At 40.7% G+C, this 25390-nt stretch overlaps 1 protein-coding gene across 3 annotated transcripts in view; it reads left to right on the top strand.

Moving 5' to 3' along the window:
* The window catches only part of LOC127652199 (caskin-1-like), an 88284-nt gene extending 64240 nt beyond the window's left edge, over nt 1-24044 (top strand). For 2 of the 3 annotated variants that reach the window (XM_052138276.1, XM_052138273.1), the window contains 11 exons: nt 767-868; nt 1110-1309; nt 1417-1498; nt 2876-2985; nt 3968-4078; nt 4962-5063; nt 5165-5303; nt 5798-6738; nt 9915-10473; nt 19864-20680; nt 22173-24044. In XM_052138276.1, the coding sequence (XP_051994236.1) occupies nt 767-868; nt 1110-1309; nt 1417-1498; nt 2876-2985; nt 3968-4078; nt 4962-5063; nt 5165-5303; nt 5798-6738; nt 9915-10473; nt 19864-20680; nt 22173-22269 (3260 nt within the window). In that variant the 3' untranslated portion in view covers nt 22270-24044. The remainder of the gene's footprint in view (nt 1-766; nt 869-1109; nt 1310-1416; nt 1499-2875; nt 2986-3967; nt 4079-4961; nt 5064-5164; nt 5304-5797; nt 6739-9914; nt 10474-19863; nt 20681-22172) is intronic. The other variant, XM_052138275.1, reaches the window with a different exon arrangement.
* The last annotated feature ends 1346 nt before the right edge of the window (nt 24045-25390 follow it).

Genomic DNA, 25390 nt, shown 5'->3' with positions numbered 1-25390 from the left:
AAAAAAGGACCCACAAAGTATCTTAAAAGTAGTCTATGCGACTTGTGCCTCATATTACATCTTCTCAAAGCATACAGTAGAAAAAACCTGAATTTAAGTAATGTTTGTCAGTGAAAATGTTGAAGCTTGTTCACAGTGGCATGCATGTTTATGCGAGAATTTGAAGTGTTTAGCGCTAAAAACAAATATACTGCAAGTTCTTACTTGAACATGTGAATGGCAACATGAGACTTAGTAAATTATGACTGAATTTACATTTTTGGGTGAACTATTACTTTAAGAAGCAAAAAATGGAAAAAGTAATAGTTCACTCTGAAAAATCTAAAGAAACAAAAATTATATTATGCTTTAAATAATTAAGCCTATTTAATTGCATTATGACATTATTTTCATGATGATTAAGCCCCCACCCCAATTCTTATATCCAAAAATGCATTTTTGATATATTGTACTGTATTTAAAAAGAATGTAACAAACAATATATAACACAAATTTAAAAAAAAAAGTAATTGTCATGACAATGTTACAATGTAATAATAATAATAATAATAAGTGTAATTTCATACATTTTCAAACATACAGTACATTTTCATCAGCAAGGCTCCCAGATGACTGCCAAATTTGCTACAGTCCATTTGAACTGCCCCAAATAACTCCTTTGCTATCTGCTCCCTTTGGTGTGCATCTATGGTTGCCAATTAGGAGTGTACAAAGTTATTTTTTTCTCTCCCTTTTTTGTGCACATGCACTGTATGATATATTTCAGGCTCAAGAGGATCGGTTTCCAGCCCTCTTGATTCTCCGACCCTTAGCGGCCAGCAGAGCGGTGCTAACGAGGAGATTTGGGTGCTGAGGAAACCTTTAGCAGGTACAGTACATACATCTCAGAAGCTAAAAATCTTGATTTTCAAAAAAAACAAAAAAACACATTCATGTTTTTTGTCAACAACCCAAATACACACATGGAACTACTCAAAATGTATCTCTTATGTAAGTTCAGTTTTTCCTTTTATCTGATCAGTTAATCAATTGATGCACACAAACTGACTCAACATGATCTTATTTTTCTTTTTAATGTTATTTATTTATTTATTCTTTTTGTCCATCAGCAGGGGGCAGTGTCGGCAGCATGGGCAGCACAGGCAGTCTAAACAGTGGACGTTCTTCTACTAGCATTCAAAGCAGTAATGCCAATGCTCACCTCACCAACTTACCCATGCCTGTGCCGACCACCCTGACACACTCACCTTGTATTAACGCACAAAGCCTCAATGTACCGGGACTGCACGCACAGGCCGAGGGCGTGAAGGTGGGACATAACCCATTCACACTCATACATAAGGACAAATAAATTCTGTCTTATTTCCTTTGTCTGTCTTTCTCACATTTTTTCATATTGATTGTATGTGTTTTTAGCTGTTGGCTACAGTGCTGTCCCAATCAGCCAAAGCAAAAGAACATCTTATGGACCAATTACAATCTTTAGATCCTATTTCAGGTACTTCAATATACTGTATACCCATTATTTAATTGGTATTTTTCACTCTTAAAAGATATTAAATAAAACATTATTCTAACTGAACATGTGCTATACCCTCCCAGGACAGTCTCTGCAGTGAAATTTACTTTATGTTGCTTGAAATTAAAATGATATATATTTTCCTGTAATGCATCAAAGCCCTTATTCTTACACTGATGTTAGAAAACAACCAAATAGCTTTACAAAAATGGCAAATTAATTGGTTTGTCTCATATGTCTCATTTGTATGTCTCATATGTCAATGTTGCTATGCCTCCAGATATTATAAAGTGGTCATTTGATATTATAATTTTTTCCTCCTTGAGGTAAATAAAGCCAAAACCAACCTGGTCTTACAGAATGACATACATTATATCATAATTTTTACGTGGCTCCTTGTGAAATGAACACTAGAGGCGCTACAACAACGACATTCACTTTCACACAAATCACGAGTAAACTTCATATTATCAGTTCATAAACACGTACTTTTCGCCCTGTTCCTCCTAACACATTGCTGCCTTATGACATCTAAACACTTTTACTATAATGCATCTCTTGTAAGGTGATACATTAACGTTTGCATTATATAACCAACTACATATATTGGCTTGTTCGCAGTAGCTCATCTGAGCCGAAAGTGTCATAGAAGCATCAAAATATTTTTTGTGTGTGTTACATTTGCTTTTTATGACACTATCAGTTAGGTTTAGGGTAGGGAGGTAGGTTTTGTTGATTTAAAACACTTTGTTGGTGTAAAAATGCACCTTTATTTGGAACATTTTATTCGCATTTAGCACCACAGTGGACATTTTACCTTGAAGCTCATAGTATAATTTAGCAAAAATGTTGCCACAAGTAATTTTCAGGAGATCAGGCTTTCCAGTCACAGTTGAATTAAATAGGCTGTTTTTTGCTTGTGCAGAAAATCCCTATTTGCTCATGAAATGAGTAAGAAATATATGCAGAATGGCTGGTGTTACACCACACAGCCAGGAACAGCACACGAGTTTAGTTCACTTTCTACACTTTTAACTCTTGTAAGTTCTTCTGGTGTTTGGGAAGAATAGAATCTATCCTACTTTATCTTCATTATTTCACAGTCAATGAGCGAACTAAGTTATGTATATGGAATGAGCGTTGTTTACATGAAAATGTGGCCGGTTCGTTTTTTAAGAGCTCTGAAAAAGTTACAGTTTGTTTTATCTCAAAAGATCAATAAAAAAATGATTCCTTAAGATATGACCCACTTTAATAGCTTATACCTGCACTATAAGTCCTCATATGTAAAAATAGTAAAGTTTTGTTCCGTTTTGAAATTTTGACCTTTTTTTGTATTGTTTTTTTTTGCCTTAGGCTCTTCTCAGCACACTCAGAGTGAATCTTTTGTCCCACATCAGCAGAGGAAAAAGCCCTTTGTGGATCCTTTGCTACAGAGGAAAGATGAAGCTTCAGCTGAAACCAAGGCAAGTGTGTGTTTTTGTTTGTTTGTGTGTATGTGGGCAGGTTAAAGTGGTTTACGAGGACTTTTTATTTAGGTTAAAAACTGGTAATTTCAAGGGTATTATGCTATAAATGGGATTTATGAGGACATTTCTAGTGTTCTCATAATTTAAATCACTTAAAAACATACTAAACTATGTTTTATTGAAAATGTAAAAATTAAGAATTTTTTTTGTGAGGGTTAGGTTTAGGGGATAGAATCTATAGTTTGTACAGTATAGAAATTATTATGTCTTTGGCGAGTCCTCATAATGATAGCTGCACCAACGTGTGTGTGTGTGTGTGTGTGTGTGTGTGTGTGTGTGTGTGTGTGTGTCTGGTGGCCCAGATTTGTGTATGTGAATCATAATGCATCCATGTGTCTATATTTGTTGCTTGAACAGCCTTAAGGTTGGTCAGTAGATCTTTTTTAGAATGAGAATGTTTTTGTTTTACAATATTCAAAGCCTATGATTTATTGCATGTTTCTAGGTTTATTTTACATGTAACATGCAATAAAAAATATATATATATAACAAATAGTATAAAATACATGTATATATTTGTCTATTAGTGTTTGTTGAGAAATAAAAACACTGGTACTACCATAGTAGCCATAGTATCACATGGTACTTTGATATACATCATGGTACATTATTATTACTATATTAAGTTATCATGGTGTTTACATGGTACTTCAACGTATCTATAGCATGGCAAAACCATTGGTACAGTACATGTCCAAAACACATGGTAATGGTACATTTTTGTTAGAAAAGTATGTTTCCTTTGTGTATTTTTAAGCAAGAATGTCATTTGCTGCCACACAGTGGCTGAAGTGTATATGACTGACACACTTTCATACCGTACCAGGACAGGGAATCATGACTATGTCAAAGGAAGGTCTGAATTACATATGTATTCCTCTCTTTCTCTGTCTTACTGTATGTGTGTTGTGTGTTGTAGACCTCAGAGGCTGTTGTTGAATGGCTCACTAGTGCTCAGCTGCAGTTCTACTCAACAAACTTTCTCACTGCTGGTTATGACCTACAAACCATAAGTAGAATAACACCAGAGGTAACATACACAAAAATGTAAACATTGTTGAACATCATTTGTCAAAAATTTCCAGGTGAACATATGCCAACAAAATGTCTTGAGGTATCAAAGTAATTCAGTTTGTTTGCTATTGTTTGCGTGGTCTTGTTTTTATTAAAATATGCAGTATTTTCAAAAAATGTTATACTTATTAAATTACCAAAAAACAGCTATGGATACAATGGGAAAAAATAATTAAACAAATAACTAAATACACTTTATATATATATATATAAAATTAAATGTTTCTATCAGTAAATACGGTTGCTCGTTTATTTATGCTTGCATAAATCTTATAAATCTATCCTGAAATTTTTTTATGATAGGTTTTAATATTTTTGTTCTATATTTCTTTATATAGTTTATTTTATTTGGTCCATTATATTGTGTATACTTAAGCTACACTTAACATTTCTGAATGTTTTTTGCAATAGATACAAAATATAAAATCAGGTGACATTTATTTGAAAGTAATACACAAGCACGCATTTCAAGCATAAAATTAAAAAAATAAATTCTGGTTGTTCAACTTAGTGGAACATTTTGATGTAAAGTAACTATAAAATGGCTTAGAAAAGTGAAGTTAGTTCTGAGAAGAGGTCTAGCAACTATTGTTTGCAGATACCATTTGGTTTAAAAGGTTTAAATGTCATTGCATTAGATAAAATATCAAAGTGTGGATTAAGTGTCCTGATTGGTTTGGGGGGCACTGTACAATGTGGTGATAGTCAACACAGTCTAAAATTCTAATGCTCTTGTAATTGTTTTTTTGTCAGCTCATTCTAACATTCTAATTACTCTAATTTGACCAAATTGTTATATCAGCTAGGAAACTCTTGAGCTATTTGTGTGTAATCTACAGGACCTCACTGCAATTGGAGTGATAAAACCAGGGCACCGGAAGAAAATGTTATCAGAAATCAGCAAAATGAACATCCCAGAATGGATCCCTCAAGAGAAACCTGTAAGAGAAAGATGTACATACACAATAACATTATAACTACCACAATACCATTGCAACCACATTACTCAATTCGGTTACTTAATATCTTTGTAACCTGATAGGCCAGTTTGGCAGAGTGGCTGTCTGCGATTGGTCTGAATCAATACTACCAGACTCTGGTTCAGAACGGCTACGATAATATGGACTTTATTAGTGATATTACCCTGGAGGACCTAAAGGAGATTGGAATCACTAAACTAGGCATGTATATTACACTTACAACACAGAATATTTAAAAACATGTTTTTTCATGATTAATAAAGACCAGCATGTCACTACATATTCTGGCTGCTGGTGTCACTACCAAGCTTAACAAGACTTCCCTAGTCAACTAGCTTCTCCAAAAAGACAATGCGGCCCCATTTTTGCTGATGAACAACATTGCTGTCCTAAGCTGTCCTGAGCAGTCCAGTAACTGTAATCTGATTGCAAGTGTTTTAAATGTAATCCCTCACACTACTTTGACTAAAAAGTAATTATACTACAGTACTTTATTACTTTTTAATCAGATTACACCCAAACTGAATACAGCATATGTTGCATAAGTACAAAGATATAATTTTTTATATCACTAAAAATGATATACTGTATTAACATACATATTATATTTCAGTTTTACAATTATGGCCATACTGTACATAAGATTTCTGTTTGGTAAAACCTCAAAATCAAGTAACTGTTCACCTCTTTTTCAGGACACCTGAAAAAGTTAATGTTAGCTGTCAGACGACTGAGTGAACTTCCACCAGAAGCAGAAATTCTAAGCAAGGAGAGAAAATTTGAAGAGGGCACAGACTCAAAACAATCATTAGCAACTAATGTGACCTGCACAGAACCAGATGCAAACTCTGTCCCCTCTGTCAAACTCTGTCCCCCCCGGCGTGGCTCACCCCGGCACAGCGCCCATGGGCATGGCATACAAAGAGCCAATGCCCCTCCCCCTCTGAAAAAGCCAAGCTCAATTGACAGCCCCACCCAAACACCTCCTCATACCCCTACAAAAGGCAGAATCTCCTCTTCTGCTTCAAGTTCTCCTTCACACACCCCTTCCTCCCAACTGAAAACACAGAGCAGGGCCAGAGGGCCTTGCAACTCACACTCTCACGCCCGTTCCGTCCCATTACTTTGTCTACCACCTGAAGGAGAAACCGAAAATAGCAACGGCCGAACTTTGACACAGCCAAGGCATGGACAGCCCATCGATGCTGATCACGAGTCACCCTTGCCAGATTCCTCTGTGAAATACGCCACACTAGGTGGACATAGAGTTACTCCCAGTTGCTCTGCAAAAACCACTGGCGAAAACCTTGACATCAACAGTGTCAATCGCAATCAGTCCTTTGCTACAGCTCGGCCTCGTAGGAGGACTCGTCCACCAACTCCGCCCAAACGTTCCTGCTCTTCCATATCCACGGATAACCTGGCTGACGAGGCTGCAGCAGATGATTTAGGTTCAAGTGAAAACAGGGTTAACAGTTTGCTACTCAATGTGACATACAGGGAGCGAAGGCGAAGCGACTGTGGCATTGCCTCTGAAAAAACCTCATCGGGAGGCAGCGTTAGAGACATTGCAGCCATGCTTGAAATGTCCAATCTTGGGAGCAGTGGTAAAGGAAGTGGCAGTGGTTATTTGCAGGTAATTCAGCAGAATGCTGAAAAATGCTCTCAAAAATTATTTTATTCTATTTTTATTTTTAAGTATTTTAATTGTGTAGCACATTTCTACAAAACTGAATCTTTAACTAATCTACATTATTATACATCATGCATAAATGTGAATTTAAGTTTAATAAAAACATTTTGCTAAATACACTGCCTGGCCCCAAAAAAAGTCACATACACTAATATTATGTTGGACTGCCTTTAGCTTTGATTACGGCACGCATTCATCATGGCATTGTTTCAGCAACCTTATGCAACATCACAACATTTATTTCTGTCCAGAGTTGCATTCATTTTCGGCCGAGAACTTGTATTGACTAGGGGAGAGTCGAACCACTCAGTAAAGTCTTCTCCAGCACATCCAAAAGACTTTCAATGGCATTAAGGTCAGGACTCTGTGGTGGCTAATTCATGTGTGAAAATGATTCCTTGTGCATCCTGAACAACTCTTTCACAATTTGAGCCCGATAAATCTTGGCATTGTCGTTCTGGAATATGCCCATGCCGTCGGGGAAGAAAAAAATCCATTGATGGGATAACCTGGTCATTCAGTACATTCAGGTAGTCAGCTGACTTCATTTTTATTCCTGCATAACATTGCTGAGCCTAGACCTGACCAATTGACCAGTGGACACTATGCATGGCGGGTGCGTCGCTTCATGTGCTTCCCTTCTTACCCTGATGCGCCCATCACTTTAGTGTAGGGTAAATCTGGACTCATCAGACCACATGACATTTATCCATTGCTCCACAGTTCAATCTTAATGTTCCCTAGCAAATTTAAGTAGTTTTTTACCGATTAGCCTCACTAACAAGTGGCTTTCTTGTGGCCACACAGCTGTTTAGTCCCAATGCTGTAAGTTCTCATTACATTGTGCATGTGGAAATGCTCTTACTTTCACTATTAAACATAGCCATGAGTTCTGCTGTCGATTTTTTACAATGTGACTTCAAGCGTTTTAGTGATCTCTGATCATGATCATTCAATCACATTTCTTCTGCAAAGCTGATGGTTCACCACTATCCTTCCAGGTTTTAATAATGCTTTGGACAGTTCTTAACCCAATTCCAGTGATTTCAGCAATCCTCTTAGATGTTTTCTTTGATTGATGCAGGCCAATAATTTGCCCCTTCTGAAACACAGTAGCATCTTTTCCATGACCACGAGATACATCTTTCGACATGGTCGTTTAAAGGGCACCTATTATGGCATTTAAAATGTTCCTAATATTGTTTTGGGAGTCCCCAACAACAGTTTTACATGCATGCAATGACAAAAAACACTTTTGTTGTCTTATAATATGCATTTATGTTTACCTGATTTGCTCACTGACTCCCAAATTATTCGTTCAACTACTCATTTTTCCAAACCCCTCCTTTGCGTGACGCTAATCTGCGGTGATTGGTCAGATGACCCAGTCAGTTGTGATTGGTATACTCTGTGCAGTGATTGTCAGAACCGGAACGCCCATCACCGCTTTGTAGTAAAAAAAATCAAAATCAGAGAAGGAATTTGAGTTGATTTATGTTAGCGATCATAGCCCAAAGTTCGGTGGTAAACACCCAATCAGTTATTGTTTGCGTTAGCCCAACGCATAAACATATTGGTAAAGCACTGCATTACTACAAGTTATTGCTCTATTCTTTATGACAACTCCAATAACATCGACAAACATTTCACATATTTCAAAAAATTTGACATTGGAGACCTAGAAGCTGCGCTGAGTGTAACTTACACAACACACACAAATACTTATTAGGCATGCTAAAAAACACATAAAAGCAACAATTATTAATAATACTTACAGGTTGTGATTCGGAGGAGGAAGCTGATCCAAATAAACTTGGTACTGAACCTTCCTTCAGTATCAACCGCTCACTGAATCCACACTTGAAAGCATTCATGTTCGTAAAGCAATAGTCATTAAAATGATGCGAACACAGCACAAGGTTCGGGCTATACTTGTGTGGTATAGTTGTAAATGTAAACTCTAGCCACTGATTCTTCACATGCTCGTCCCTGGGCAGTGAAAAAAAGGTCGCTTTTGATATGCACTTCAGAACACAGCGTCTTGTTGTCGACATGATGTTTTCAAGTTTTCCCTGATGTCTGCGCGCGCAATGAGAGGGTGCGGCCAATTTGATAATTTTTCGTCTTGATGTCACAACGAAAAGGAAAATGACTCATTGGAAAAACGATTCATTAAATTGACTCAGAGTCGACTCCTACTTTTGAGAGACAATAACTTTTTTTACGGTGAACTTTCATATATAAAACTTTGCAGGATGTTTTTGTTCACTTAAATCTATGTTACACACTACATGAAAGGTAATTTTCAAAATTCCATAATAGGTGCCCTTTAAGAAATGAGAAGCTACACACTGCATCAGATACGGTTAAAAGAATTATTACTAGCTGAAACATATTAATCACTGCAATAATGATTAAAATCATTGGCTCTTAAGTATCTGCTTATTTAAATCCAAACCTCAACTTTTTTTTTGGCCAGGCAGTGTATTACTCAATTAATTTTGTGGAAATTTGTGCTACAAGTTAAATGTTTAAATAAAAAAAAATAGACAAATATTTTTTGAATGACAACATCCCAATATAAAACAGACATGAAAAAGATTCTGTAGTCATAACCTTGTATTAGCATCAATAATTGCACAGAATTTTATTTTAAAAGTATATTATAATAGGCACACTTAACAATTTATCCAACAATAACACAATGGAGCTAAAAAAAAAACTACTTTTATTACACTGGCAGCCAAAAGTTTGGAATAATGTTTAGCTTTTTCGGAAGGAAATTGGTACTTTAATTCTCCAAAGTGTTATTCAACTGATAACAAAGTATAGTCAGGACATTACTGATGTAAAAAAACAGCCCCATCACTATTTGAAAAGTAATTTATGATCAAACCTAGACAGGCCCCATTTCCAGCAGCCATCACTCCAACATCGAGTTATAACCGAAAAAGGGGTCTCAGACTTTGAATCCGAGCATATATGAGCTAAACCCCTCTGTCAAAGGACAGAACTGAGAAAATGTGGGAATTATTTCTAATCCACATTTGGCTGGACAATCAAAAAAAAGTCTGTCTTGTGATTTGGGTGACCAATTAGTGCATTTTGATGTTCTACAGGCGAACCAAAGTTCAGATGAGGTCAATCGTCGCTGTACAATCAGTGGACCAGTATCAGGATTTTCTGAAGATGCTGAGATTCCACCGCATCATGGGACAGCACCTTGTGAAACGCCCTCAATTATACAGGCCCCTGAGCCACGGCCACGTTCCATGATCAGTCATCTCAATGGGGGCATTACTTCTCTGCCGCAGGTGGAGTGGTCCCGGATGGATGCCACAGCAACTTTGAGAAGACCACGGCCATCACATCACTCTGACAGTGAAAATTTTAACCTGACAGAAAGCGGTACGATAAAGCGAAGGCCCAAAGCATTAGCTCCACCGCAGAGTAATGGAACAGATGGAGGTGGGACAGAGAATGCTCGGAGAAGGCCTGTCTCAGAAGCTTGTGTTGGTGATGGTGGTAGAGAACAACCTGATGGTTTTGGCACTTTTCCCAGACAAATACTGAAACCCCCAGTTTCACCCAAACCAGCAATGGCCCTTCGAAAACCAGACCCCCCAACTCCTACAAGGAGGGTTCCCTTACCAGGACCAGAAGGTCAACATAGCCCAGGTAACACCTTTTCCTTGCAATTCAAAGAGCAATTCAATGAAAACACTAGCATGTTGTTGGATTTTAAATGCTGATGTCCCCAACAGGTTTCTTAACTAGCCAGAAATCCTTGTTCAAACCGCTTCTCAAGAAAGACCATGCTGGTCGACAAGTTGTATAAGTAAAGTTTTGCATTGCCATACTGGTCCATCTGCTAGAACAGCACAAAACCAGCCTGGACAAGCATGGAAATTCATGCTAGTCTAAGTTGGCCTTTTCAGCTGGGTTAATGATTATGTGCTGTATTTACAGTAAAACTTAATGTCTAAAAGGTTGTCTTAGGCTATTACTTAAAGAAGCCAGTAAAAATATAGTAAGGCCGGAAACATTACCCAACTACACCTATGCAGATTTGAATGCATGGCAAACGCATGGTTTGGTTTAACATGCTTAATGTGCATTCTCACGATACTGCTGTGGCAACAAACCTCAGTTCTCAACGGGCAATATACTTGCCCTCAAAAGTCAGTGCCATTAAACTACATTAAAATGTATATACATTATCTTACTTGTCAGCAGAATCTCTTCAAACTGTTGCTCCATGACAATAGTTGAGAAAAAATACCATAGAAGTTTTTACCCTGTAAAGTAAGTTTCTGGCCTAATGTCCACTATAGCACCGCTTGCGGCAGTGTTGAGAATGCAGTGCATACTTGCTTTGTGTTATGGATTATGGTTTGATAGTTTGAAATGTAGGGTTATTTGGTATGCTAAATTAACAAGGGAACCGTTAAAGTGCCCTCATTTTCACACCATTATATGTAAGGGAATTTAAGGTCTCAAAATGTGCTAAGAACTAAATTAAACTGTCCTTATTCTACATTATTATGTAATGAAATATATAATGGAATTAGTCATGTTCGACAACTATTATAAATGAGATAAATGACAAATAACTAGATTATTTTTCTGAATAAAATTCTCCATCATTAAAATCTCATTGTATCCACTCACAATTTCTACTATAAGGAATTTGCTTTAATAATTTAATTATGATTAATTCTCTTATTGGAGTAATATTATAATATTGAAAATAATATCACACGTATTTAGTTACACCTTTGAAGCAAAATCTTTTAGAAACAGGGGTGAGATTATCTATCAAAATATACCAGTCAAATCATCTTTGAATACAGACAAACATTACTGCTATTCTAAACATAAATCTAATCTAACACGAGACAGGTTGGTAAAAGAATGTGACAGAATGTGAAATAAATGATCAATACAGTGAAAATGAACTTTATGGAGTCTATTGACAATGCCTTAAGAACCATTTATCCTTATTTGAGTCTACATCGATTTGCTATCGGATTACCAAAAGTATTTAACTAATACACCAGCACTTTAAGCACAATATCGGAGATGTACTTGCGTATTGTAGGGTGTTTCCTTGTATTCTTTGTGTTGCTTGGTTCTTGGCTCTTGGTCGAAAGTTTGTTCCATCGATGTTTTGGACCTCTGTAAGATCAGATAGTTATTGTCTGGATGAATGATGATGTTGGCTTTGAAGCGAGGCCTTCTCATGGATGTGTGAACCTTAGAGAGTGAGAAGCTTCCTCGGGATATTGAGTCCCAAGCTTCTTTGGACCTCACATGGCATGGATCTGTTTCCGACGAGATCCAGAGAAGACCACGACGGAAGAGTCAGAGTGAAGTCTGAGCAGTCAGAACAGCAGAAGAAGAAGAGACGAGAAGAGAGCGTGTTCTTCCTGTTTGGAAAAATTTGAACTGAAATTGGCCGCATCCTGCTCCAATCAGAAGTGACTTTTCAGAGTCACGTGGTCAACTGGACTGTCTTTTCCGTCAGTTGATTTTATGGTTGTTCGTTTCGTATTCTTACAAATCTCCTGCTCAAAAATAGTGCATATTTAATCATGAACGTTTATATCTTGAGAATGGTACAAGAGACATGATATTCGCTGTTATCAGCTTCCTCTATGTAACCAAGTGAGCATTTGCATACTAAACTTGACATGAATATTATTATGTGTAGGTAACAAAACGTGAAAATCCCTGGTTACAAATCATATTGGTTAATTCCTTGGTTATACAACATGGATAAAACATTACACACATTTAAAGAGGTACATCAAGGCTATAATCATTAATTTGTCAGTTATACAAGAGCACAGTTCAAAGAAATTGCCAGAATTAGCTAGCAAGACTAGGTATTGTATAAATAGAGGATTTAAATGCATTCTGTTCATTTTAGAAGGTTAAATCGGTAAAGTGCTGTGACTTTGTGTAGAATGTTCCTCGATACAGATTAAATGTTTTAGTATTCGATTCGTGCAAATCTTATGGTCTTTTGGAAACATTTAAAAGAAAAGTCTGCTTTAACTCTGCGTGGAAGTTCAGAAGGTCATGCTGAGGGGGCCTTGCTCGGACTGTTGATGCCTGGGCATTTAATTTATAACGTTGAATAATTCCAGGATTGCAAAGGTTAGGTTTTCCTAGATTCAAATCATGTGGCTGCAATTCTTCTGCATGTATAATACTACAGAAACAAAATCTAGCTTGTGTAGCTAGACGTGTCTGCACTCACATGTGTAGTGTATGTTTCGGCCTTAAAGATTAAGTAATAATTAAATGAATATGTTCAATATGTTTCTGAAGGATTGCAGGTTCACTGTTATTGCTGGGTAAAGATATAGATTTTCTTTTGAATGATCCCAATAACGATTCTTATAATCCCAAAATCGCTCATTCACTTTACGCAACCCTCTACAATGTGTGTAAATCACTCACAAATGCACACAGTTTTGGGGTGTCAATTTAACGCGTTCATTTAGTGTGATTAATTATTGCAAAAATAATGCATTAAAAACAACGCAAGAAATCTTGCCTTCAAACTCGTACAGTACATTCTTCCATACAAAGTATGGAAGTATGCATTTTGTTTTTACCATTGGAGCATTTCAAGCTTGAAGTACATGTTACTTTGCATGTACATATATAAACCACATCAGCAGGGGGCTGTCTGCTTGTGTCACAATCAGTGCAACCACAGAATAAGGGCTGTTCCCCTTCTGTCACTCACTCGTTGTGTCGAATTAAGTGACACAAGTGGTCTTCCTTTGGAGCCTCGCGTACCTCTGAACTTGAGAAAAGTCCAGTGAGAAATTGGCAGTCTCATGGCCAGCCGGCATTCTCCCTTGAGCCGCTGCATCAGAGAGCATCACAGTGGCATCTGATGCTGATGACTCGTCTGGGCTGCCACCTTCAGGCCTGCTCGCCCAGTCTGAGGCTGATACGCGGATGTCCGCTATGCTTTCCCGGGCCGGCGTGAGCACGAGGCTGGACTGGAAACTTCTATCCCCCCTCACAGCCAGTCGATCGGTTCCTGGGATCAGGGCTCTGCTCCCCCCCCCCCAGTTTTTTTCTTCCCGGAAGTGCATGACGTGCTGACGAGGTCGTGGAGGGCACATTTTACTACCCAGATCCGACCTCCTCACTAATCCGCTCTCGCTACCCTTGATGGTGGGGCGGGTACACGGAGGTTCCCCAGGTGGATAGGGCGGTTGCGTTCCACCTGCTCCCCGAGAATGCCGCCACCTGGTGGTATCGTCCATGAAGGTCACAGCTGGCACACGGGCAGGTGATGGCCACCCTCGTGGTCCAGGAACGTCACCTACGGCTGAATGTGGTAGAGATGCATGACGTTGACAAGGCTTGTTTTCCCAACGCACCCATCTCCCAGCTTGGCCTCTTCGGTGACTCCATCAACGAATCTGCCCAGCAGTCTTCAGCAGTAAGGAGGCAGACGGAAATGATCTCACACATCATGCCACAGTGCCGCCGCAGCCGCCACGCCTCTGCCCGCCAAGGGCATCCCCCTGCGTCCAAGCAACAGGCAGCTCCACTCAACCCGGGCCCAGCTCTCAGCCCCAGTGTCAACCTCGCAGGCGGCGCATTCCCTCCATTTCCAGGAATTCCTCTAGGACCAAGAAGGCTCCTAAGCACTCCTGAGACGGAAGACCAAGGAAGTCAGACTTTCGCTCTGTAGCTGGTACCAAGACCACTCCGTTCCCCGGTGGAGGGCCGGCAGGAAAATCCTTGTTTTCCACACTGTTAATAAAAAACTGATTTTCCCACTTCCTGGGTCATCCAGCCGGTGCGTGCTGTTCTCACGGTGCCCCGGCTCCAAAATCCTACAGTCCCGGCTCCCCGGACGCAGTCACCTCGCCTCCGGACTCACAACTACTCAGCTCCAGTGCTGATAAGTTCTGAAGATGCCTTCCTAGGACCTCTTCCTCAGTCTCTATCCCGTCCCCTGCCGGGTGCGCAGAATCTTTTCTCAGCACCCAAGCGCCTCAGGACGCGTTTTTGCACACCGACTCGCTATTACCTGCTCCCGTTGCGTTGGTTGACCAGGACCATCCAACTCAGCTTCACGATTAAATTTGCTCGGCTCCCATCTCGTTTCAGTGGTATTTTCTCACACCTCTGTACGCGGTGAAAAAAGCCAGCGCTTTACGGGCAGAGATCACGACTCTGCTTCTCTCAAGGATGCGATAGATCCCTTCCCTCCAGCCAAGATGAAGCAGGGTTTCTACAGCCCTTACTTCATTGTACTTGGGTTGATGCAAATGAGACAGCTTCAGCACTGGCTTCAGACTCAAGTCCCGAGATGGGCATGGCGCCGCGGCACATACCGTGTCGTAATCACCCCCTCCTGCCGTCAGACTTTCAACCCTTGGACAGACCTCTGTTTTCTGCGGACCGGAGTCCCCCTACAGCACGTGTCCAGATGTGTTGTGGTCACCACAGATGCCTCTCAACAGGGTCGGGGTGCCGTGTGCAACGGGCACGCTGCCCCTGGCTCCTATATAGGGCCCCGGCTGCATTGGCACATCAACTGCCTAGAGTTGCTGGCAGTATTCCTTGCCCTGTGGAGGTTTCTCCCGCTGATTCGGGGAAAGCACATCTGGATCCGTTCAGACAACAGACAGCACTGCGTACATAAATGACCAAGGCTGCATGCGCTATCGTCTTGTCACAACTCGCCCGCACAACTCATCTCCTCCTTTGGAGTCAGCAGTGACTCAGGTCGATGCGCGCCGCTCATATACCTGGCAACCGCAACACGACGGCCGACGCGCTGTCACAGGTTTCGCTTAGCAGAGAGTGGAGGCTCCACCCCTAGCAGGTCCAGCTGATTTGGGGTCGATTTGGCATGGCACAGGTAGATCACTTTTTCTCCCAGGACAACACTCACTGCCCGCTCTGGTACTTCCTTACAGAAGCCCCTCTTGGGACAGATGCATTGGCACACAACTGGCCCCGGGTGCTGCGCAAGTACGCATTTCCCCCATTGAGCCTTCTTCCACTTGTGCTGTGCAAGATCAGGGAGGACGAGGAACACGTCAACTTGGTGACTCCTTATTGGCCCACCCGGACTTGGTTCTCGGATCTCACGCTACTTGTGATCTCGCAAAAGGATCTGCATCCGTGCCCAGACCTCTGGAACCTCCACGTCTGGCCCCTGGATGGGAAGCGGAAGATCTGAATGACCTACCACTTGCAGTCTTAGACACGATCAACCAAGCCAGAGCTCCCTCCACAAGGCAACTTTACAGCCTGAAGTGGCGCTTGTTCGCGAATTGGTGTTCTTCCCAAGCTGAAGACCCGCAGAGATGGGAATGCCGTCTCCAAACTCAGGCCATGCTCGCCCCCTTGCGAGTTCGAGCACACTCGACGAGCAGTGTGGCATCCTCGTGGGCACTGGCCAACGGCCCCTCCCTAGCAGAAATCTGCAGAGCAGCGGGCTGGGCAACACCCAATACCTTTGCAAGATTTTACAATCTCAGGGTTGAATCGGTCTCGTCCTGTGTTTTGTCAGGTCCGAGCAGGTAGAACTTGATAATGCAGAACAACCGACCGGTGTTCCGCTTGCACCCAGCGCCCTTCACCAAGTTGATCCAGTGCGCTTTCTCTCCCAGGTTAGCCACCAAGTGTCGCTTCCTGGATGTTCTTCCTCCCTAGGCTTCTGGCCTGTGAATTCAGTGGAGTAATTTGCAACCAGACCCACTATGAGCCACAGTCCCACTGCCCCTGATTGCCATGTTTGTAGAGCTCCTCCCTCATCAGGCAGCCATTCCCACGTGCGGCTTCACAACCTATGTGGTGTATTTGCCGGATGTCTGGGCAGGATGTGGTCTCCACAGGGTCTTTTACAACTAAAAGAATAGGATCGGGAAAGGCCGCCTTCCCCGACGCATTTGACGTAGGGGGTGACGTAATCACCCCCTCCTGCCGTCAGACTTTCAACCCTTGGACAGACCTCTGTTTTCTGCGGACCGGAGTCCCCCTACAGCACGTGTCCAGATGTGTTGTGGTCACCACAGATGCCTCTCAACAGGGTCGGGGTGCCGTGTGCAACGGGCACGCTGCCCCTGGCTCCTATATAGGGCCCCGGCTGCGTTGGCACATCAACTGCCTAGAGATGCTGGCAGTATTCCTTGCCCTGTGGAGGTTTCTCCCGCTGATTCGGGGAAAGCACATCTTGATCCGTTCAGACAACAGACAGCACTGCGTACATAAATGACCAAGGCTGCATGCGCTATCGTCTTGTCACAACTCGCCCGCACAACTCATCTCCTCCTTTGGAGTCAGCAGTGACTCAGGTCGATGCGCGCCGCTCATATACCTGGCAACCGCAACACGACAGCCGACGCGCTGTCACAGGTTTCGCTTAGCAGAGAGTGGAGGCTCCACCCCTAGCAGGTCCAGCTGATTTGGGGTCGATTTGGCATGGCACAGGTAGATCACTTTTTCTCCCAGGACAACACTCACTGCCCGCTCTGGTACTTCCTTACAGAAGCCCCTCTTGGGACAGATGCATTGGCACACAACTGGCCCCGGGTGCTGCGCAAGTACGCATTTCCCCCATTGAGCCTTCTTCCACTTGTGCTGTGCAAGATCAGGGAGGACGAGGAACACGTCAACTTGGTGACTCCTTATTGGCCCACCCGGACTTGGTTCTCGGATCTCACGCTACTTGTGACCTCGCAAAAGGATCTGCATCCGTGCCCAGACCTCTGGAACCTCCACGTCTGGCCCCTGGATGGGAAGCGGAAGATCTGAATGACCTACCACTTGCAGTCTTAGACACGATCAACCAAGCCAGAGCTCCCTCCACAAGGCAACTTTACAGCCTGAAGTGGCGTTTGTTCGCGAATTGGTGTTCTTCCCAAGCTGAAGACCCGCAGAGATGGGAATGCCGTCTCCAAACTCAGGCCATGCTCGCCCCCTTGCGAGTTCGAGCACACTCGACGAGCAGTGTGGCATCCTCGTGGGCACTGGCCAACGGCCCCTCCCTAGCAGAAATCTGCAGAGCAGCGGGCTGGGCAACACCCAATACCTTTGCAAGATTTTACAATCTCAGGGTTGAATCGGTCTCGTCCTGTGTTTTGTCAGGTCCGAGCAGGTAGAACTTGATAATGCAGAACAACCGACCGGGTGTTCCGCTTGCACCCAGCGCCCTTCACCAAGTTGATCCAGTGCGCTTTCTCTCCCAGGTTAGCCACCAAGTGTCGCTTCCTGGATGTTCTTCCTCCCTAGGCTTCTGGCCTGTGAATTCAGTGGAGTAATTTGCAACCAGACCCACTATGAGCCACAGTCCCACTGCCCCTGATTGCCATGTTTGTAGAGCTCCTCCCTCATCAGGCAGCCATTCCCACGTGCGGCTTCACAACCTATGTGGTGTATTTGCCGGATGTCTGGGCAGGATGTGGTCTCCACAGGGTCTTTTACAACTAAAAGAATAGGATCGGGAAAGGCCGCCTTCCCCGACGCATTTCATAGCGTTAAGGGAGACATAGAGAGAAAAGGCTGCGGCTGCCGGGCTTGCTCCCATGCTAGTCATGTAGCACCTGTTCCCCCCTCAGGGGTACTGGGAACCTAAGTTCTGTATATGACACCTTTTCTGGGGGCGTTGGGGAGGGTTACGTACAGCCGATACAGTTGCTTCTAGCACGCAGCAGCCTGCTTGCACCTGTGTCAGCAGTTCACGTAACACGGTCTAGTGCATTGAGCTTTTGAAAGGGACCCCTTGTGTCACTTCATTCGACACAACATCGAGTGAGTGACAGAAGGGGAATGTCACTGTTACTGTTGTAACCGTTGCAACACTAGACCTACCATTGTAAACGGCCGTTCCTTATTATCGGCTCCTCAGTGCAAAAACCTGACTGACAGACACATGCCCACTTCCCTTTATACCCGTATGTCCGGAGGCGGTACATGCAAATTCTGTCTGCCAATTTCTCATTGGCCTTTTCTCAAGTTCAGAGGTACGCGAGGCTCCCAAGGAAGACCCCTTGTGTCACTTAATTCGACACAACGTCTTGTTCCCTCCTTCAGGGAATGGAGGTTACAACAGTAACTGTGTCGTTCACTCAGCTCATATTCTTGACAGCTCGGTGAAGCAAAACAGAATGCAGGGATCACGAGACACTATATTCACAGTTTCAACTACGTTTAACTTCATTTAGTGTCTTAAAAACATGATGTTTATGATGCCGAAAACCAGTGAGATTCTGAAAAAGTGTCTAAAATAAGCTGATGTATATGCACGAAAATTAAAGTGCAGACAGAACACAAGCCCGGCTCCTGTGAGAACAAGGCAGATTGACAAACTAAATTGCAAAATGGATTGCTGTGGACAGTAGGCCAATGATAGGCCTATGCTCCATGAAATGGGAATAAATCCAAATGTATTAACTTCTAAAGCCACTAATCGCATGGTTGGTGGTTTGATTCCTGGCCCACACGACTCCACATGCCGAAGTGTCCTTGGGCAAGACACTGAACCCCAAGTTATTCCCAATTGCAGGCTAGCGCCTTGCATGGCAGCTCTGCCGTCATTGGTGTGTGAATGGGTGTGTGAATGGGTGAACGAGTCACAGTGTAAAGTGCTTTGAATACCGTTAAGGTTAAAAAGGCAAATATAAGTGCAGACCATTTACCATTTATTTAAAATTATTTTGTGATTATTATTAAATTATGTTAAACTTCATTTAAATAATTAAAATATTTATTTTAATTTATTTTATTATAACTTTTTATTCTCATTTCTTTTTCTTAATTGGTTTTAAAATTAATTTTCATGTATCATGTATTTTCTTAATGTAAACTTTGACCACTGTGGATGAAATGTGCTATATAAATAAACTTGTCATGCCTTGCCTTGTATATTTTGACAATGGTAATTCACTGTAAGATATACAGTAATATGTCTTATCATATTTTTATGATTCTCCAATATGACTTGGTTGTATTTCCTGGTTGATAAATTGAGATTTTCAGCAAGTCGTACATTACATGGCTTTCTTTTTCTTTTAATAGTGGAGTTTAAAAAAATCCCTCCTCCAGTATCTCCCAAGCCAAGTCCGCCTCCCACAATGCCTAAACCAGTAAAAATCAAGCCGATCCTTACCATCGGAACTCCCAGCTCCCCTCAAGCAGATGCGCTCAGCCCATCCAGTGCCTCCTTCAGCCCTGCTCGAACTGAACTCCAAGTGGAGTATCCACCACCGACTTTGAGTCCAGTTACCCCAAAACCACAAGAAGGGAACACACTTGCCCTGCGAGCAGCAACTTCTCCAGCCCAGAGCCCTCAGACGCCCCAGACCCCACAAACACCCTCTACGCCAGGGTCAGGTTCAGCTCCAGTGAAGCCCCCAAGATCATCCATGGCTGGTCTTTCAGTGGACATCCCGGGTCCTCTTGAATTCGAGCTTCCTGGAGTGGAGGTTGTGCAAAAGAGACTGAAAGAAGTAGAGAAGCAGAGAGAGGAAGAGGAAATGAGGAATCAAGACAAGATGGACAAGAAGGGTCTGATTCAGGTGGATCCAGCATTTGAAGGAGAACAAGATGTGATTTCAGGGTTCTCACGAGGAAGTCATGTCACAGAGATAGGGGACGGGGTGGGGCCTATAGATATGAGGAGGAGGAAGGTAGGTGTGGCCAGGCAAACACAAGTAGAGGGAGAGCCACAAGATGGAGAAGAAAAGACAGAGTTGGAAAGCCAAGGGTTATTGAAGATTGCTGAAACAGGAGGCAGTGCTTCAGGGGAAGTAGCACAGCTCAGACTGGAGGAGACCAGCGCCTCCCTAGCTGCTGCTCTGGAAGTAGTGGAAGAGAAGATTAAAAAGGAGGACAGGTACATGTGTAGATGTTTAAAGACTAATGCCATTCTTCCTCCTTAGTACTAAACTAGCCTGATCTCAAGAAAATTATGTGACAAAGGCATTATTTTAGCAAATTTACAGTATGTGGCTTGTATGTGGTCAACAAAACCAACCTACACTAAACCTTCTACCTAAACCTGACCAATAGTGTCATAGAGCAAACATGAGAGGAAATGCTGAAATAACGACATAATTTTGTGGTGCTTCTATGTCAACTTGTGTGCTCTTCAGGACCCTGGTCCTTTGCATCAAAAGTGCAACATACTATCAGTTGAAAATATTCAGTCAGAATATTTTGAGAAAGTCGAAAGCACCAGAAACGGTGCATCATTATCATAACAATAGAACAGAGAGCCAGCAGCTTCATCAGTGCAAGAAATGGATGTAGATGATTTAGTTAAATCATACTTTAGTATTTAGCATCAAAGAAATATTTTGGTAAATCAGCACAAAGTTATTATTGGGATCCGGACACTGCAGCGGTTATGAATGTAATTTATTCTGGAGAAAGAACCAGACAGACGCTCGCGCAGTCCCACTCAACGTGGGTGATGCTTGGTCTGTGTTTCCCGAAGCTCTAAGTTAAACATTAGTAGCACTTAAATTGTACTTGCACAGCAAGTTTCCCAAAAGCATCATTATCTAAGTAGCAGGTAAAAATGCTAACTAGAGCTAAGAACTGCTCTTAAACCCATTAAGTGCAACTACATGTATTGTTCTTGCATCTTTTACAGATTATAAGATACAAAGGGACATTAATAAAGTATATTATATTTTGATCATTCTGCACATGGTTTTAGAGGATAAAAAAAGTGTTGAAAAAAATTGCATTGAAATCAATAGCCAGTCTCCACAGTCTCTGCATGCAATGTGATCGGTAGGTGTAAATTAGGTCTAAACACAGATCTAAATTTACATGACACATAACACAGTATAACATTTTATTGGGCTTCTTTGAGAAGCATAATTGTAATGGCAACAGAAAGATAGGTTCTTATTTAACAGATTTGCTTAGAAAACATAAGTGAGTAGTGTGCACTTTAAAACTTAAATAGGCCAAAATAAATAATTAAAATATGGTTAACAAAGGAGGGTGAGAGTGTGTAATGAGTGATTAATTCTCCCTCTTCCACCTCTTCTTCCTCCCTCCAATGGATGATTTAAATAGTTCTAGTATGTTTACTTGGCAGTCACAAATTGCATGCTGCATATTTTCAGTCAGGCTACAAGTGCGCAGTAGGCCTGGGCGATATGAAAGAAATATATTCCTAAAAATATTGCCAATTATTAAAATATATTAATTACATTGTTAAATGTGAAAAAAAAAGAAAGTATGGTTTGGATGGATATTAGGGTAATACAATAATGACAGGATTTTCATTATTTTAATAATGCAATAATTAATTAAAGAACTGATTCCTTTAACCTCTCCCTTTATGTCTACTCTATTTTCTCTCTCTTTAGCTCTGCTGTGGACAAAAAGAGCACAGTCAGTATCCTGGATGACATTGGAAGCATGTTCGATGATCTTGCTGACCAGTTAGAGGCCATGTTAGATTAAAAATCACATGATACATCAGAAATTCCATGGGGATTGGAAAGAATTAAAGCTTCAAGTTTCTCAGCGAGGATCAGTACAAACTACTTAACTGGATGATTATGCCACCTCGGCAAGAACTAAAGTGTGGTTTGAATGCAGTCAATGGAACCTTAACAACATAAAAAAAATCGAATTAAAGCATGGATATCTAAATTCGGATGTCCTAAAGCCAGAGATCTAAATTTGAACGAAAATCACTCATAGTACTGGAACCCCCTTCATTCTTCACCAGCCTTCCATTTTAGAATAGGTACTGCAGGTATATTTTGCTGGTATATATCAAACCTGCAGATACAGACTGCTACCATGCTGCTTCCAAAAATAAGCACAATTTAAAGGGAGCCTGTAAGACAAACTTTCTAAATGTAATTTAAGAAGATAAATATGTGTGAATGTGTGTATATGTATGTACCAAATGTGGTTTGAGAGTTGAATATTGATATGATAAATATTACTTTTGATGGTTCTGCTAAAAGCACCGAAAAGCACATCATGTGTCCGTTTATGATGTTAAGAAGCTTAAAGATGTTTTTATTATTTTTGGAACTGGAGTCTAAATGTAAAAGGGGACTTTACATTTTATCTCATGGTCTTCTGCTGACCAAGTTACTGAAAAACGTGTTATTTTGGACTGAATAAATCTAGAGCAAACCCCATTTACAGTATGACCCTGAAAATATTCTCACCTTTTTGGACCCTTGAAATATAATGAAGAAAAGCTTTGAACTTAAAGAGGTATATTGTAATCTTTTTTTTATGTTATTACTGTTGTTGTTGTTGTTGTGTGTGTGTGTGTGTGTGTGTGAGAGAGAGAGAGAGAGAGAGAGAGAGAGAGAGAGAGAGAGAGAGAGAGAGAGAGAGAGGATGTTTGACTGTGTAGTGTAGTTTTAAGATGCTGGAAAGATTAGTGTATATGACATATACAGTAGGTTATAGTTATCATTGATAGAGTATTGGTAGAGTATGGAATGCTTCAGACACTTGCTCATTACCAAACAATGTGCTCTAATAGTAATTGTGTGTGTGTGTGTGTGTGTGTGTGTGTGTGTGTGTGTGTGTGTGTGTGTGTGTGTGTGTGTGTGTGTGTGTGTGTTCTGTTCTGGAGTCAGTATGTTTGTTTTCTCTTACAAAAATGTACCATGTTAGTACCATTACCGTTTTTATGAACATGGTACCGTGGTAATATCATGGTTTTTATAGCGTAGAGTACCATGAAAATTCCATGGCAATCAAACAGTACCATGTTTTATATCAAAGATAACCATGGTACTACCACAATACATTTTGTAAGGGCTGAGTGTGTGTTGACCTATTGGACAGTACAATTATTCAGGTAATTGCAAACAAAAAAGACTACTTACAGAAGTTGCATTTTCTGTAAGTGGCTATAATTTGATCATTTAAGATTATGTCATAGCAAGATCCATGCATCATGTTATTTATTTAGCTTAATAAGTGTTACTTTAAAACCAGCCATCTGGAATACAGCAGAAGAGAACATTTCCAACAATCATGACAATGTTGTCTTTGATTCTGACCATGCACAGTCAATGGAATACGTTTTGGAGTATAAACTCTTTTACAATGTAAAAAACAATCAAAAAACTGTAATAATCCAGTTGTTAGTTTGTGTGAACCATCAGCTGGCTAATGTCTGACCCTGGTGATATCATCAAAGACCTCTTCCATGTAAAATGCATTGAGAAATGTGGAATTAATATAAATAAATTGTTATGAATACAATCTCAGTGGCAGTTGAGAGTTTTTTCAAGCACTTTTTTCTTTACTCATTTGAAGGAATTGTTTAAGAAATAATCTTTATTGGTCTGCTTTATTTGCATATATGAATACAATACATTTATCTGATCATATGCAAAAAGTCTGGTGTCACCCTAGTGGCATTGTTTTCTTATTTGCTCTGGTTCATTAAATTTTTTTTAAAATGCTATACAGGTATATTTTAAAATACACAGGTTGATAAAAGTACCACAATTCAGTATGAGAGGAAAATCACTTAGGTAGAAATGTCTTAACCTATTGGTCAAGAAAGAAAGTTAAAGACACTAACCCAGGCAATTTTTTACAATGACATACAGAAACTCATAATTGTTTTTTTTTGGATAGTATTATTGTTGTTGTTGTTTTAATAGCTTGATAAAAAGTCATGCTCAGAAGAGGTTGCGCAATATGATATGATAGATATGCTTTGTTGTCATATGTGGGGAAACGCTTATGACGCTTAAGCATTCTGCAGTGTAGAAGTCTCCTGGTGGAATTTGTTGTGACACACTTTTTAATAAAAGGGCTCTTAGACTTGTTGAAATCATGAATAGCTGTGCAATTTACTCAAAGTATTAAAAAAACATAATTTGGCAAAACCTACTAGCGCAAAAGTGTAATTTGCAGAAATGGTCAATGAACTAATCTTTTTGGTGAACAGATTCAGAAGATTCGAGTCACTGAGATGAAACAAAATCAACACCACTACTGGATAGGCTACATACTGTATATTAAGTTATTTGAGTAAATTGCTGTTTCCACTAATGTAAAATGTAGTGGGCTAAAATGTAACATTTCAAACAGGTTTTAATTTTTTTTTTCTCTCGTTAGCATACAATAGAAAACCATATAATAGTTCTGTTGAAATGACTAAAAACATGTGAATTCAGACATGTTACTTCTACAAACCCATGTGTTCAACATTTATAGTCACTATTTTTACATTTTATTTTTCATATTTATACTACTACTTCTACAAACATGTTCAACATGAAAAATCACTATTTTTACATTAAATGTTTTAGATTTAGACTACTACCTCTACAAACCAATAGCCATTTAAACAATTTAATTTGCACATTGTATATACTGTATAAATATCTGTGTACATACAGTATACTTTTCATTTACATTTATGCATTTGGCAGATGCTTTTATCCAAAGTGACTTAAAAGCACTTATTACAGGGACAATCCCCCTGGAGCAGCCTTGAGTTAAGTGCCTTGCTCAAGGACACAATTGTGGTGGCTGTGGGGATTGAACCAGCAACCTTCTGATTACCAGCTATGTGCTCCATGATTCA

The sequence above is a fragment of the Xyrauchen texanus genome, chromosome 11, assembly GCF_025860055.1.
Source record: "Xyrauchen texanus isolate HMW12.3.18 chromosome 11, RBS_HiC_50CHRs, whole genome shotgun sequence".
NCBI lineage: Eukaryota > Metazoa > Chordata > Actinopteri > Cypriniformes > Catostomidae > Xyrauchen > Xyrauchen texanus.
The sequence above is the reverse complement of the archived record's forward strand: the minus strand, read 5'-3'. Positions and strand labels throughout refer to the sequence as shown.